The 17,843-nt window shown below is 37.2% G+C and overlaps 1 protein-coding gene across 1 annotated transcript; it reads left to right on the plus strand.

Annotated features, from left to right (window-relative positions):
* SVIP (small VCP interacting protein) lies at positions 6,014–14,809 on the plus strand. Its single transcript, XM_018043550.1, has 4 exons — positions 6,014–6,169; positions 8,310–8,360; positions 9,018–9,131; positions 12,384–14,809. Exons 1-4 carry the CDS (start codon positions 6,116–6,118, stop codon positions 12,396–12,398), a joined length of 234 nt encoding a protein of 77 aa, XP_017899039.1. The 5' UTR covers positions 6,014–6,115; the 3' UTR covers positions 12,399–14,809.

Genomic DNA, 17,843 nt, shown 5'->3' on the forward strand with positions numbered 1-17,843 from the left:
GGGACAGAGGAGCCTGGTGGGCTACAGTCCATGGGGTCGCAAAGAGTGGGGCATGACTGACATGACCTAGCATAGCACACATAGCATGTGACTTATTTGATAATACTTTGCTATTATCATAACTCACATCTGGCTTCTATCTGACTGTTTTAATTTAGGATATTATTTCTAATTCTTCATACAATTATTTTTTTGTAAGAAAGTCTTCTGAAACTTTTCCAAGAGAATTTATAGTTTGTATAAATCTTTGCTTTGTACGTTTTGATTGAATTTATTTTTCTTTGTGTATTTTAATCTCTTCTAGTGGACATAAAGTTGAAGTCTGTGTGGAAGAAATCATGCCAGACCACAGATTTCTAACATCAAGTGGCATTTTGTGATTTGATGTCATTCGAAAAAATAAAGACAGTGCTCCTCCAGTTCAGCAAAATAAACACAGTGCAACCATTTAACACCTAAGCTACAGGGTCTAGAATTTTATTAAATATGATATCTTACTACCACTTTCTCTGGTAATTTGAGATTGCTTCTTTTCAACAAATAATAATATGCATATGCCTTTGTAAGTGATGTATTCATGCTTATGTTTTTGCAGCTGGATTTACAACTTATTTAGAGATTTAGCATTATGCTTTAATAATAGGGGAAAATACATTTCCTCTGCTGTATATTTATAATGAGTTGTGTTTAAACAAGATGTTTAAAATCTTTAAACAAGTCCTAGTAGAGAGTTTTGTTTCGGTTTGTTTTTTTATCGAAGTATGACGTATTGTGGTGTAGTTGACTGACAATATTAGATTCAGGTGCACAATGTAGTGATTCAATATTTTTGAAGATTATACTTCATTTAAAGGTACTTATAAAATATTGGCTGTTTTCCATGCACTGTACATTATAACCCTGTATCTTATTTATTTTATATTTCATAGGTTGTACCTAGGAAAGAGTTTTAATATAACTAATGTCTGTATCATATGTTGATATTGCAAATAAGCTATAGTATAATTAAAATTTTCATTTAAGGTATTAGTAAAATTTGAATACTGAATTTTTACTTTTATGCAAGAAATAAATCATTACCATATCTGTAAAATGCTTACTTACTTATATAAGTAATTTCTAACATGAAAAAGGAATTATCACAATTATTTTCTGATAAAAGAATAACCGACTATAGAATGAACAAGAATATTATATTCGATGACTGATGTGTGTTTTCTTAAATAAAATTTAAAGTGAAATACAGGAAATTCTGCTTCTGGGCATAATGGAAGTACCAGAATTATGTTTCCGTAGTAAACAACCAAAAAATAAGACAAAATTCTAAAAACAATGGTTTCAGAAAATAGACAAAAGTCAAAAACAGATTGTGATCCCTAAGAGAAGAGAACCAAATGAACCCCATTTACTGCCTGAGGAGCGTTCCAGAGCAGTCCTTTATGCAGGGAAGAGGATCATAGGCAGAACACAGGAGTTTTCCTGATTGAGAAAGAGAGATAAGGATTCAGGCAGTCTGGAGTAACTGGAACCAGTAGGGCAGAAATCCAGAAAGTAAGAAACTGCTGAAAGTAATTGGCAGATCTGTACTATGACTTGCATTTAGTCTGTGTTAAATGCAAAGCTGCATGTGTGTAGGGTGAACTCAGCAAGGTCAGATCTGTGTACTCCTTTTGTACCATCCATGTGCGATATCTAGCGTCCAGTCAAGATTACTCGGCATGCCAAGGAACAAAAAATTATCAAACATTAAAAAGGGGGGAATAAAGTTAATAGAGCCACCAAAATGAAGAGAGGATGGAATCAGAAGAATCAGTTTAATCATCTATTATAAATATGTTGACTATGTTCAGCAGTTTAAAGAAAAATGTGAACACAGCAAGGAGAGGAATGGAAGACTAAAAAGATGGAAATTTTAACACTGAAAATATCTGAAATTTTAAAAATTCACTAAATTATATTAACAGTATATTAGATGTAAATAAAAGACATTGAAGGTCATGCCAGTATTCTTTCCTGGAGAATCCAATGGACAGAGGAGCCTGGCGGGCTACAGTGCTAGGGTTGCAAAGAGTCGGACACTACTGAGAGACTACGTATGAAAGACATTGAAATCGAAGATACAACAGATAAAACAATAGAAACAATCCAAACTAAAGCAAAGAGAAAAAGACTGGGAAAATGACTAGCTGCTCACTGATCTGTGAGACAATATCATGAGGTCTAAGACATGAATAACTAGAGATAAGTTAGTGGGGAAGGATGGAACCAAAAAAAAAAAAAAAGCCCAAAATGTCTCCAAATTTGATGAAAACTAACCCCACAGATTCAAAAAGTCTAATGGACACCAAGCAAAATGAATTCCAAGCCTTACCAAATTATCTCATAATCAAATTGCTGAAAAACATTGAAAAAAGAAAACAACAGGGACACGGAGCACATTAAATGCTGAGAAATAAGCATAAGAAAATCACAAAGGTCATCATAAATCATGTAACCAAAACGACATCTTTAAAAAACTGATTTAAAACATTTTTAAAATTTTTATTTTTACTTTATTTTGCTTTACAGTACTGTATTGGTTTTGCCATACATTGACATGAATCAGCCACGGATGTACATGAGTTCCCAATCCTGAACCCCGCCCCTCCCACCTCCCACCCCATATCATCTCTAAAACATTTTTAAAAATCTTGTCAACCTTATGTATTATTTGAAGCAAAATGCAGTTGTTGTTGTTGTTGTTTTCCCAGAAAAGGAAAGCCCCCCAAATATCTATCACCAGCAGATTTGCAGGGCAAATTCTTTAAGTAGAAGAAAAATTGTCAGATTCTTGGACCTTCACAAAATGAATAGCTCTGGAAATGATACACATGAATGAATACAAAATCATTTAAACTTCTTTTATTTTTTGAAAAATAATTGATTGTTTTAAGAAAAAATCAAGGTATTGTGGCAATAATAACATGCAGGATTAAAATGTATGACAGTAACACAGCTCCTTCTAGGAGGAAGTTGAATTTCTCCTATACTTCCGAGTTTCATAGTCTACCTGGTCAGTTACTCTAATCATAGTTGTCTTTTTAAAATGCAAATTTCAGGAAGGTAACTCTTACTGAAAGAAAAAACAAAACAGGAAAAGATAATCTGGAACTTGACTTGTCAGGACAAATACAAATCTTAAGGTTTGTAAGACACTTAAGTGTCTTTTCTATAAATATTAGTAAAAGGATTAGTCTTCTAAACAGGTGACCTCGATTTTGTTCCATCCACCAGAAATACAATTTGAATCCAAACTCTTATAACTGATGGGTTTTATATTATTGTAACTTATTCATGGCTAAAATTTCAGAGTGGAAACTATGAGGTGTTTGTTTGTATCTGTGTGTTTGTATTGTAGAGGTGTGGTATTGCCAATATTAATTTGTAAAAGAGCTCTATTTAATTGGCTTAAAGTAAATTAAGCACATATAAATACTCATAAATACAAAGAAACTAATCCAAATGAACTTCTGAATCACATGATCTAGAGTTAATAAATGAAGTAGATTCTATGTTAATGAATGAAAAGTTTCAGTTTGTCAGTTAATTAATACAGACATCTCTTTAGGGTCATCAAGTATGATACTTTTGTTGTATCTAGGTTTACTCAAAATCAAATAAGACTATATTATTCCTGCTACAAAATTTGTCAGCAAGAAAAATAACTTGATATGAAAGTTTTAAATAAATTAAAGGTAAATGAGATAGTTTAAGTGAACTCTTTAGGAATAATTATGTTTTGAGTATATCTGTCTAAAATCGTTTCTCCAGATTTATTTGTAACTTGAAACTGCTTAGTTAAATTCAATGATGGGAATTCATTAAATATTCAGATCATTTCCAAATAAGAAACTGTAACATTACCGAACAAAAGCTTTATTTTACAGAGAAACTAAAAATATTCAGGATTATTAATAAATATATTTGGTGCCACACTGAGATATTTTCTTTACGGAACACCTGTTTTAGAAATTACAATTAATATTCACAAGTTTGCCTATCTACAAATTGCTAAAGTACATGTTCATAATTGCTTACTTAGTTTTTATTAGAAACTAAGGTTTTTAAGGTTAAGAATTACAATTAAAGTATCTAATAAAAACTACAAAAATTAATAAGGAAAACGTCTTTGTATGCAAGGAAAAAGAAGGTGTAAAGAATGGAAATGCATGGGAAAAGAAAGGATTTTTGCCCTAAAGCTGTTTATTTCTAAAAGGAAAAGAAAATAAGGGACAAAATATGGATATAGAAAGTTATCTTTAGAGAGTGCCTTAGAGAGGCATTCTATGTGTTGGTCAGGGCTGATAAAGAGTAGAATAAATTTAACTGAGTAAATGAATTTTAAGTTGAAAGGTAAAATGGTACAAAACCTGAATTTGGTTTTCTCTCTATTAAGGGGACAAAGTTTTTGGAAAATACTGATCTTCTTTTGAAAACTAATTGTACAGTTTCTTTACCTTCAACCAGTAATCTGTTATGACTTGTGACATTTGCTTCTTGAAATCTCTTATTGTCACTTTGGTTAAGTGAATAAGTATTGTTCCACAGTGACATATGACCCTATAATATTTGATCAAATGTTTTGAAACATTTTTGATATTTTTGACAAACTCTAATCAAAGTTCTTTTGACCTCTAGCTAACTTTGGGATGCTTCAGAGAGAACATCTGAAAAATCTGATGAAGAGAAATCTTAAACAAATTAGGGTTACTTTGTACATGAAATTATATGTAAGCATTATCAAATGAATCATGATAAAACTTAGTTTATGTTTTAAGGGTAAATGTTATTAATATAGATATTCTGGAAATTATGGGCCTCCTAAAAATCTAATATGTCTCAGTAAAATATTAACAGCCATAATTCTAGTAATCATACTGAATTTTGTAACTCACAGTAGTAACCAAGTTTCTTTGTCAACTGCATTGTAATCAGCTCTTCAATCATGCCTTTCAAACTCTTGTCATTTATAGATGGTCACTGTTTTACTCTGATGCTCTAGCTATAATAAGTACTTCATATTCAAAAGGATTCATAGAAAGGATTTTTTGACAAGTGCAGTTTTCTGATAACTTCTAGACCGTACCAATTAACTGGGTAAAAAACTTAAATAATTTTAAAGAACCACTTGGTGACTTCATAAAGCTGTTAACAGAAGATTAACATCAAGAACCCAGTATGCTGGCATCAAGTTTCCAATGATACGTCCATTTGGCTGTGATATTTGTTAACTCACCTTAATTCATTAAAGTAGATGCTCAGGTGATTCTTATACCTATTAAATTTGAAGAGCATACACTCTAAATATTTCTGAATATTTCAAACATTACTGCTACTCTTGGATGGAAAAATGTATCCAACGCACCAGAAAATAATGGACGTCTCAACTAATGCTGCATTCACGCGGCTCAATTCTAAAACATAGTGATAAATTTCATGTTCTGCCCTCCCAACTGGAGTAGTACTGAGAGGCATTGACGCGTGCTGACATCAACTTGAAATCTTGGCTTTAATTTCTTGGAAGTCAGAGTCCCTTCTCACAAAAGAGATAACATAAACTATCCCCAGTCATGTCACTCATTTATACAGGGTCAGCCAACTGGGAGCTACAAAGAGTTTTGCAGGCTAGAGCCGAACTTATTTCCATCCCTCTTCTGCGTGCTGCCTTCAGCAGGTGTTTCCTGAGTCCTAGGCCTGGTCCTAGCGGAACCTCTGGAGGTATGGGTGGGGAGTTGCCTCAGAGGGGCGGGGTCGGGGCGGGGCCGGAGTGGAGCCCGGCAACAGTGGGGCGGAGCCGAGCCCAGGAGGAATGGTGGGGCGTGGGCGGAGCCGCGGGGGCGGGGCGTGGATGTGCGCGGAGTCGCAGGACGGGGAGTGTGAGTGGGCGGGGCCGCGGGGGTGGGGCGTTGCGGGAGAGGGGCGGGGCATAGCGGAGCGGCGGGGCGGAGCGACCCGGTCACCAAGCCGCCCGGCGGGGGCGGAGCGAGCGCCGCAGACCTGGGACCGGCGTTTGATCGCGCAGTTCTCACGGCCTGGTTTGGGCGGACCGCGGAGGAGTGCCCCGGCCGCGATCCCCATGGGGCTGTGTTTTCCATGTCCCACCGAGGCTGCGCCTCCCTCGCCGGACCTGGTGAGTAAGGCTGCCTGCCCGCTTCCGCGCGTCAGCCCGCCGGCGCCGCGCGCACCTGTTCCCGGTGGGGCGCGCCGGGAGGCCCGAGCTGCGGCCCCGGGACAGGCCGTTGGACTCGGCGGCGCGGGCCGGAGAGCCGCCGGTGGGGAACCAGCTGGCAGAGACGGGTGGCTGCGCCCCGAGGGACCTCGACGTCCTGCCTGCGGGATTTGGGGGCTGCCTGCGCGTCCGTCTTTCTGCCTCTGAAGGCGGCTCCGGTGTCTTTACCTTTCGCCGCCGGCAAAATCGGGAATTCATAGGACGCAGGCGCACGCGGACAGTGCGCCGTGGGGACCACTCCTGGAGATGCGGTAGATGAAGTTAATATGTGAAAAGACATCCCTCTTTCTCCGTGAACTGAGGAGTTTCATCTTGTAGGAGATGTGCATTTTTATGTGTCTGTACCAGCTGTTTAAAGAAGGTGCTCAATAAAGTCTTGTATATTTCTGCGTTTTATTAGATATTGTATTAATGAATTTCTCTTTAGTATTTATGATGGACAAGGAGGCCTGGCGTGCTGCGATTCATGGGGTCGCAAAGAGTCGGACACGACTGAGCGACTGAACTGAAGTTGTATTTTAAAAAGCATTTTATGTAGTACAGAATATACAATTTGTAAGGTTGCCACGTTTAGCGAATAAAAATACAACGCGCCCTGAAATTTGAATTTTCAGTTTAACAAGAAATGCATCTTAAAAATATGTCGACTTGTCCCCATGCAATATTGGGGACATACTTGTACTAGAAAGTAGTCGTTATTTATCTGGATAATTGCAGATGTATCTGAGTGGTTTGTGGTATAGTTCATTTATACTTTTTGTAGCTTTCTATTTTTAACAGCCTTTTTACCTTAATAATCCTTACAGGAAATTGCTAACAGAAAACCTAAATTCCTCTCCGTTATTAATATTTGGCTAAAAATTCTTTGAAGGAAATGAGTTTTTTAGGGAAGTACATTAACTCTTCAGCTATTTGATCTTAAGTGCTAAAAACGACCTGGAGGTTGATATGAGAAAATTCACCTTGTCTTTCCTGATACTGTTGCTTTTAAATGTTCTTAATTTTCTTTATCTGGCTGTTGATAAAAAACTAATATGCCAGCAGTTGTTAAGCCCTCCCTGCCACCCCCAGAGATAACCACATGGCGGAATACTTGAATGTCACTTTATCTTTGAGGCTTTTCTTCACCACCCTAAATAAAATAGATCCTCCACTCTGCCATCAACCCATCCTTCCATTTTGACCATACTCTTCTTTACATTTCCCAGAAGCACTTCCTTCAGTCTAATAAATGTGTATTTATTTGATTATATATGACTTTGTCTTCATTGGAATGTAAATTCCATGTGGGTGGAAATATTTCTCTGTATTAATTTCACTGCCATATTCTCAGCACTGAGAATAGTTCCTATGTAGGATTGTTGCTCATTAAGTATCCAAAGAATGAATAAGTGATGAATGAGTGTTTTGTGGAAAATGAAATTATTAACACAGCTCCCAAGAGAATGCTGTTTACTGTCTTATATATTTAAATAATTTGTAACTTGTGATTAATCCAGGTAGAAAAATAATATTCATGGTGTCTCAACATGGAACAGTACATCTCAAATATCCTTCAGTCTTTCTTGTCCTACACAATGAGATTCATTCTCTTCATTCATGAACTTTTTCTGAAAATACCAGGCTGCCTCAAACTCCTTTTTAACTGGCATTTAATCAACCATGTATTTCCCTGCTTATATTGTTCAATGTCATTTGTTTTATTATTGTCCTGACTAGTTTGTTAGCACTTAAAAAGAAAAAAAGCAAATAGATTATTTCACAGGCCAATCTGTCTATGTTTGTATGAGATATAAAATGTGTATATATAGATAAAGATATATGTCTCACCTTGTGCTTACTTGAAGGTACACTGATTGGGAAAATGAAATTCAGAAAGTGGAGTATTTTATAAATGTTATAAGTAGTGGCATTCCTAGTGGGACAGTTTAGGCCAGTACTATTTTTATAAACTATTATATTACTGGTAAGATAAAGTATAAAATATCAACGATCATGGTTGGTTTTGTTTAAAACCATATTTCTTACACATTTTTTCTAGGAAGAAAAAAGAGCAAAGCTTGCAGAGGCTGCGGAGAGAAGACAGAAGGAGGTGAGAGAAAAATAAAATTCGACCTTAGATGATTAAATTTGTGCCTTGTTCTCTGTACATGTCTATTACTAGAAGTATTCCTCTAATGAAAGTGATATCTGATATCTTACAAATTTAAAGATGAACATTTTTCAGAATGATTTCTGTGTTTCAGTAAATTCGTTTAATACATTTCTGTCATTTGTGTGTGTGCTCAGCCATGTCCACTTCTCTGTGACCCCATGGACTGTAGCCAGCAAGTCTCCTCTGTCCATGAGATTGTCTCCGCAAGAGTCCTAGAGTGGGTTGCCATGCCCTCCTCCAGGGATTTGTTAATGTATGACAATTGCCACACACGTGTCTTCAGTTATGTGAGATGCCCCTTTAATAACATTGTTCCTTGAGATGAAATGGCACTGACAGTTGTGAAGTAATTTTACGGGTGAAATGTGTATGGTTGCAAAATACCCAATGAAGAAATTGTAGTATGTTTTATGTAAAACTGTTTTAGAAATAGTCTAATTCTTTGTTGCCAAAAAAAGAGACCAACCCCCTCCCCTGCCCCCATATCAAAAGAAAAACCTGAATGGCAAAACGCAAAAGACACCTTCTGGACACAGAAAACTAATTTTTGTTGTTTTTCTACAATTTTGTTGTTTATCAACAATTTTCCTGAAGGCTGCATCTCGGGGTATTCTGAATGTTCAGTCTGTGGAAGAAAAGAGAAAGAAAAAGGAAAAAATAGAGAAAGAAATGGCTACATCTGGACCCCCACCAGAAGGTGGACTTAGAGTAAGTATTAAAATTTATTGAAGATTTGATTTACCTGGAATTTCTGAAAACTCAAGTAGCAATCCATTCAATAATTTCCTCCAGAAAATGATTATCAGAGAAATGTGAATTTAAAAGCATGAACAATATAGATTGGAAGAAGTGTCAGTTTATTTGAACATTTCAACATTCATTGGAATAGATTTGTTTTATTTTTCCCAAAATGCAAGTAGATTTTTCTTGTTTATCTTAACCCCATATCTTAACTTCATACTTACGTGTGTGTATGTATGTGTGTGCTTAGTCATGGCCAACTCTCTGCAACCCCACAGACTGTAGCCCACCAGGCTCCTCTGTCAATGGAATATTCCAGGCAAGAACACTGGAGTGGGTTGCCTTTTCCTTCTCTAGGGGATCTTCCCAACCCAGGGACTGAACTTGAGTCTCCTGCCTTGGCAGGTGGGTTCTTTACCACTGGCGCCACCTGGAAAGCCCCCTATACTTACATAATTAATGACAATCTTAACTGTATAGAAAACTTAAGCAATATGGAAGGGTACAAAGAAGAAAGTAAAAATCACCCAAATTCAGTATCATTTTGACATCATTTCTAATCTCATTTTATATGTCAATTTTATAAAATTGGATTGTACTATAACCTGCTTCAAGCTCTCTTAGTTTTTTTCACTAAATAAATACAAGTTTCTGAATGACTTGAAGTCACATATAATATTATAAAAAAGGATTTTTATTTTATACTCAGAAGGTGCTTATTTTACATGTTCTAACCTAACAAAGGGCTTCCCTGATAGCGTGGTTGGGAAAGAATCCACCTGCAATGCAGGAGACCGCAATTCGATTCCTGGGTTGGGAAGATCCCCTGGAGAAGGGATAAGGATACCCACTCTGGTATTTTTGGGCTTCCCTTGGGGCTTCCCTGGTGGCGCAGAGGTTAAAGCGTCTGCCTGCAATGCGGGAGACCTGGGTTTGATCCCTGGGTCGGGAAGATCCCCTGGAGAAGGAAATGGCAACCCACTCCAGTATTCTTGCCTGGAGAATCCCATGGACGGAAGAGCTTGGTGGGTCACAAAGAGTTGGACACGACCGAGCGACTTCACTTTCACTTTGTGGCTCAGCTGGTAAAGAATCCCCCTGCAATGTGGGGAGACCTGGGTTCATTCCCTAGGTTGGGAAGATCCCCTGACGAAGGGAAAGGTTTCCCACTCCAGTATTCTGGCCTGGAGAATTCCATAGGCTGTGTTGTCCATGGGGTTGCAAAGAGTTGGACACGACTGAGCGACTTTCACTTTCACTTTCACCCTAACATTTTATATCAGCTTTTGAACTCTTAAGAGACAAAGGGGCTTCTGTAATTAAAGCCGAAGTTTCCATGCCATGAAGCCCATAGATTAAAAATAAGTTAGGTCTTTCTTCTGGTCCCTTCAGAAGTGCCCAAAATGAGAGACATTATCAGCGTTAAATTCAGTACCTTTTTTTCTTTGACCACCTGCATTGCTCATCAGGAGCATACAGTGAAGTTCAACATTTTTGGTGGCTCAGGGCTTCCCTGGTGGCTTAGCTGTTAAAGAATCTGCCTGCAAGGTGGGAGACTTGGGAAGATCCCCTGGAGAAGGGAAAGGCTACCCACTCCACTATTCTGGCCTGTAGAATTCCATGGAAGGTATAGTCCGTGGGGTCGTAGAGAGTTGGACAGCACTGAGCAACTTTTAGGGATAACAGAAGGGAAAATACAAGATAGACAGTGGCTTTAATCCTCAAACCCTTTGGCCTGGGGTCATTTATGGGCTGCTCTAAGGCCTTGAGTGTCCTGTCATATAGCTAGATTCTTCCTAACCTGACTCCATAGTATGAGGAAAACAGGACCCTCTCTGTCTTCACATGCTCCACATATTCATCTGCTGACTAACTCCCTGTTACAAGGACAGTTGGCATTGGCAATGCTTGCTGTATTCTGGAAAGGCAGCCTTATTTTACAAAGTCAGTGTGACGATGGCGTCAGGACACAAACTAGCATCAGTTCAGGATATACCAGCAGAGGAGTTCTGGCAGATGCCATTGGTTCATGGGAAACTTTCACAAAAGGCTGGCTCTTGGATCTGACCTTGTACCAGTCAGGATCTCTGAGAGTGGGGCTTGGCCGTCAAGACTTTTAAGCTCCCCAAGGAGTCCGATGTCAAACCAGATTGAGAATCACTGCTCTAGTGTTTGTAATACTAGTCCTAAGGGATATTTTGTTGAAAATAGAGTACTGTGGTAGAAAATGTTTAAAAATAATGAAGTGAAAATCACTCAGTCATGTCCGACTCTTTGCGACTCTTTACAGACTTTTTGGACAGTATAGTACAGCCTTTCCCTTCTCCAGGGGATCTTCCCAACCCAGGGTTCGAACCCAGGTCTCCTGCATTTCAGGCAGATTCTTTACTAGCTAAGCCACGAGGGAAGCCCCAAAACACTGAATATTATGTTATATATTGAATACCTTCCTTGGAGATTAAAAAAAAGCACAATATTTAAATCCGTAAGAAGTCCTAAAGTAAAGGAAAATAAGTTTACTTGAATTCATGCTTAATTTTTAAACTTTATTTAAATAAACATTTTTTAAAACTATATCAGACCCAGTAATGTTTCTTAATATACTTGTAACACTAGAGACTGGTAAATATGTCTGGTGTTACCCCAATGGCTTTTTCAGAACTTACTATTGCAAAATTTAATAAACTGGATTAAGCAGAATACCACGTGGAATAGTTTCTCAAGTTGAGACAGTCAAAGACTTTGTGTGTGTTCGTCACTCAGTTGTGTCCGACTCTGCAACCCCATGGACTCTGTCTGTAGAATTCTTAAGGCAAGAATACTGGAGTGCAGGTTGCCATTTCCTTCTCCAGGCAAAGATTTTGCCAGACTGTTGTTTAATAATTTCTACCACTTCTTTCACTCCCCTGCCTCAATAATTCCAATTCCTTTATTTTTACTTTGTAGTTTCATTGTTTTTATTTTGTCTTGTGATTTTTTGTTTGACTGATTATCAGGTATTTGGGACCTAACTACCCCTCGTTAACCTGTCCAGATATTTTCTTTCTTTCTCTGTGTACACCATCTTATATTTTATTTCAGACTCTTGACTATAAAATTTTAGTAGTCACTGGTCCTCACAAAGATCACTTTACATTTGTATAGCCCAGATTCCTCTTTTACCTGTTTGTTCACTTTTTAAACAAAATTTACTTTCCTCTATATTTTTATCTTTTCTAGTGGACAGTTTCATAAAGCACAGCATGAATGGAAGAGTCTACTGCCAGTAACTAATACCTACAATCAAGTGGACATCCTCAGTTTAATTTCTTCTCTTTGAATAAATGAAGGTTCAGACTTTGTAATTTTAGTGCTCTCAAGTGCAGTGCTTTTTCAAAATTGAATATTGAAAATGCTTTTGATTATTAGAGTTAGAAAGTGGCCAGACCTTTCATTAAATTCTTATTTTCCCTACCTTTGCTTTTCTGCAGATGGTGGGTGATTTGCCACTTTTTAGTAGTTAAAACATTGACCTAAATAGTGAATATAGATTTGTATATTGCATGGAAAAATTCTGCATATGTCTCAGATATTTAAAGTTGCACTTGTATTTTCTCTCCTTTATGAAATGATCTAGCTCTTTATAATTTGCCGCTTAACCTTATATCTCATTATTTCATTATATGTGAAGACTTTTGCTTAAACTTGTGGACTTAGTGCCTTTTAAACTGATCATCAGGGAAAATCTTGAAAAATCATTTGAAGGGCTTATATGAAGGAACACTGTAAATTTTTATAACTTACTAAGAAATGAATATTTATTTCTAGAGAACATAAAACATCTAATTTCTATTTCTGTAGCTTATAAAATTAACATACTCTCTTTTACATTATAATAAAGTATTTTTTTTGCTTGCTGAATTTAAAATTATATGTTAGTGATGCCATCAGAGGGCAGCGATGTACAATATACAGTATTGGATTCAACTCTATAAAGATCTTTGTAGTAAGTGAATGAGTTAGATTAAGAATGGATGGGTTATACTTAGTGCGACTGTGTTTGTCCAAATTTTATAGGTGTTTTTATTCTTTTTTATTTATTAATGAATGCTTATAAGATTTTTAATGTGAAATTGCCAAGGCCAGTATGAATGTATGAGAGAACTATGTAAGTATTGTATTTAAAAAGGTCTACTTTACACATAAAAATATTGCAGGGTAATTCTGTGTGATGCATTGCCATAAACTTTTTAGATGTTTGTTCATTGGTAACACTTATTATAGCAATTTTGGTCTTTTGAGTTTCTTGATATATAATAAGCTAAAACAGAAGAATTACTGTATCTTTTAATTTGGTTGCTCTTTTGGATGACAAGGCCACAGTCTGAGCCCTAAATTAGAATTTTCAGGTAGTAAATGAAATAAGGATTGTAAATTAAAGAGACCAACTCACCTAATCTACAGAAAGGAAACTGAACTACTATCTCGCTCATCCCTCCCACAAATCTTGTGTTATATGATGTATTTTAATTTTAAAGACTTCAAACTATAATATAGATCTCTTGACTCAATTGAAAAAATCGCTTTCTTCGATTATGGAATGCAATATTCTGTGACTATCCAGGCAAGATACGTAGTTATAGACAGGTTCAGTTTTCTTCATCCTTCAGATAATAGGTGGTATGTTTTTCCAGAAAGGATAGTGAAGTCATTGGATTGTATTTTAGAAATAAAATTCTTGACTCTATGAACATGATTAATTTCTTTCAAGGCAGAAAGGAGGAAGAACATTAATAGATGGATGGGTATGGAACCAGAGTATACCATTCCTAGAATGTGTGCATCCTTCCTTCTGTTTCAATACAGAAAAGACAGTGTTTTATCAGTGTTACAGCTTATAGTTTGGGTTAGTGTAGACAAAAGGCTTACATCTTGGGGATAATGCCCTGTTTCTAATAGCAGTTTATATCCAAATACCATGCTTATTTACTGTTGAACCAAGAATGCTGTGCTGGTGAATTGCCTTCTAGTAACAGTGGATATGCCCTTCCAGTCAACCATGGCCTGCCTGCTTGGGTGTAATCGACTGTCCCCAAAACCACATGGGTTGCATGGTTTTTAAAGGGTGATACTCAGATGTTAGGAATAGTGTTAGGAAGGGGAAGGAAAAAGGGGAGACTGGATGCCTGATAAGAAACCAGTCAGTGACCACTTAAAAAAAATGCACACACACACACACATTCTCAAGGAACCTTCCGCAAAGTTATAAATCAGCTTCTAATGAAACCTTAGCTCAGAGCCAATCTCCCATAATTGATAATTAAATAGGAAAGCATTATAATGCTCAATATGTCACCAAACTCCCCAACCAAATTACTAAAGTAAAACTAAACAGTAAAATGCTTATATGTATTGAAAACGTCACATTAAGCGCTTAATCCACTGCTTGTTGATTATAAGCATCAAACTATTACTTTGGCTGATAACAAAAAGTTGTGTATTACCACACAGCCCCTGGGTTGACATGCTGCATGTTTTTTAAAACATCTGTATGTGATATTTTTGTTTCACTGATTGTATTTGGCATGTAATTAATACTTTTCCCACACATGGATTTGTTATGAAGCTTACAGGGTACAAATATACATTTTCGTATACGAAAAAAACTGGGTTTTGGCTGTTTCTGTTGAACACATTTTTTCATTTTTACTACATCTTAAATCATTTATAGGTTGGCATGTTTCTTTTCCCGTACTCTAAAAAAGAAATGCTATTATTTGTCTCCTGTTTTTTAGAGAAATACTATGCTAAACTTCATAGTGAGTCTGTGTATATACATATATGAAGTGTAATCCCGACTTTGCACAGAGTGAAGCAACACACCCCCAGCTAAGAGGTGTCCTGGGTAAGGTTTTTGTTCTTCATTTCTTAATGCTACTGTCAGGCCATTGCTGAGCTATGGATCTATTATCCCACCTAAGCCAGGACCAACAGACTTTAAATTACAGATGAAGTGATGCTTGGCAACAGTATGGGCCCAGTATGTCTGTAATGTGAATTCCAATATTTGTTTAGTATTTCCAATAGTATTCTGCTAGCAATATGCAGTCTTGTGGCATTTGGATAAGGAGGAAAAAGAGTTCCTGTTACATGAATAACTTTAGCTTTTATAGAGGATTATGACCAAAAGCAATTTAATACACCTTAAATATGTTATTTCTACATGGAAAGTAGCTATAGAATCTTCATAGAGTTCTATGAGAATAAAATATACTTACTATTTATAAAAGAAAAATTAGAAAAAAAAGTTTTTTAAAAAAATCTTTCCTAGGCTTTTATTCTTGAACTTCACTCTGCCATGCAGAGTTTAATGGTTTCTCGGATTATTATTTTGTGATTTTGTTTTTTATTTTGCGTTAAGTAAAGATAGAAGATATATATGGGTGACACATATGTATAAACTTAGCAGCATTTTTAATAATAAAATATAGTATTTTCTAAAAAAAAAGAGTAAATGTTCAAGCTATCATCTTTGGTCCTTCAAAAGAATTGGCTATGAATTTTCCTTTTCTGCTCCAACAATTCAAGTTATTTTCACTGATGAGAATTCTGCTGTACCCTTAGAAGAAAAGGTAACTTGTTGGTTTTAGATTTAAATAATATCTGCATAAACAGATCAGTAAGAGGTAAGTAAACATGCATGCCTATCTGAGTTGATATTTAAGGTGATTCCTTGGACATCTCCAAGCAAGCATCTCAAATTCCCATGATAAGTGTATTTGCTTTAAGTTCATTGAGTTGTGGTATAGTTTTCTCTGATTTTTTCAAAAGCCACTGACACAATCAATTTGCATTTATAGCAGACTTTGAAACTAATGTGTTTAGTGGGGTAGCAAAATGCAAACCATTCTATACTGTACTGTGCTAAGTTGATTCAGTTGTGTCTGACTTTGCAATCCCACGGGCTACAGACCGCCAGGCTCCTCTGTCCATGGGGATTCTCCAGGCAGGAATACTGGAGTGGGTTGCCATGCCCTCCTCCAGGGGATCTTCCAAACCCAGGGATTGAACCCAGGTCTCCAGCATTGCAGGCAGATTCTTTACTGTCTGAGCCACCAGGGAAGCCCAAGAATACTGGAGTAGGCAGCCTCTCTCTTCTCCAGGGGATCTTCCTGACCCAGTGAGCAAACCCGCATCTCCTACATTGCAGGCAGATTCTTTACCAGCTAAGCTACCAGGAAAGTCCAAATCATTATATAGAAAAAGTCAATTCTGTCTTTATAATACAAGTAATGAATAATCTTGAGGCTTCCCAGGTGGCGCTAGTGGTGAAGAACTCGCTGCAATACAGGAAACATAATGAGACCATGTTTGATCCCTGCATAGGGAAGATTCCCCTGGAGGAGGGGCTGGCAACGCACTCCAGTATTCTTGCCTAGAGAATCCCATGGACAGAGGAGCCTGGCAGGCTACAATCCATAGGGTCATAGTCAGACAGGACTGAAGCAACTTAGCACACAAGAACAATGAACAATCTGAATCTTAAAACATTGTAAATCATACAATTTCATCACATAGGGTAAAAATACTTAGGAAAAAGAAAATGAAAAGATCTGAATTAGAAAACTACAAACACTGCTGAGAATTTCTTTTTAATATATGAATGGTGAGAGCACTGCATGTTCATGGATCAAATGACAGTTCGGTCAAGATGGTATTCTCAAATTGATCAATAAATGAAGCACCCCAGCAAGCTCTTTCAGAGAAATTAATGAATCAAACTAAAACTCATATGGAAAATGCAAGATTTATGATAGTCAAGACAATTTTGATAAAAGGATCTAGTGATTTTCACTAAGAAGTCAGTGAGTAAGAGCCATCTACACTTAGTCATTTCCTTCTGAATATAGACATTTCTCCAGATTCTTTTCCAGTGCCATTCAGCTAGCAACTAGACCCCAGTGTCAGTTGGGACTGTGTTCTTAGTTCCACTTAAAAAGACCATTGTAGATGTGTAGACTGAATAATGCCAGAAGATGGGACCCATCCTAATTCCTGGAATCTGGGACTGTGTTACATAACACAGCAAAAGGTAGTTTGTAGATGTGATTCAGTTAACGACCTTAAATGGGGAGATTATATTGAACTATTCAGGTGGACCCAATCTAACCATGTCTGTGTGCTCAGTGGTGTCCAACTCTCTGTAACCCCGTGGACTGTAGCCCACCAGGCTCCTGTGTCTGTGGCGTTCTCCAGGCAAGAATACTGGAGTGGGTAGCTGTTCCCTTCTCCAGGGGGTCTTCCCGATCCAGGGATCCAACCCAGGTCTCCTGCATTGCAAGCAGATTCTTTACAGTCTATTGTTTTAAAAAGGTTGTGTCTGCTTTGATTAAATCATTCATGTGACAGATATTTCTTCCCTGGCTTTCTGAAGCAAGAAAGGTGGATTCTGTTGTTGCTGAAAAAAGAAGAAATGACAAATTAACTCTGCCTATTCAGGGCAGCACTCAAAGGACTGTTTATAAAATCTAGACTTTCTGCTAAGAGAGCAAACACGACCACCACTCAGCTGTCCAAAGTGAGGAAGTACTAGGTAACCGTAATTAAATGCTTCCTATAATTCCCAGGGGAAGTTGCTATTTGCAGATGATCTTTATTTCAGAATGAAGCATTGATAATAGAGACGGGAAATTTTTCAAC

The sequence above is a fragment of the Capra hircus genome, chromosome 29, assembly GCF_001704415.2.
Source record: "Capra hircus breed San Clemente chromosome 29, ASM170441v1, whole genome shotgun sequence".
NCBI lineage: Eukaryota > Metazoa > Chordata > Mammalia > Artiodactyla > Bovidae > Capra > Capra hircus.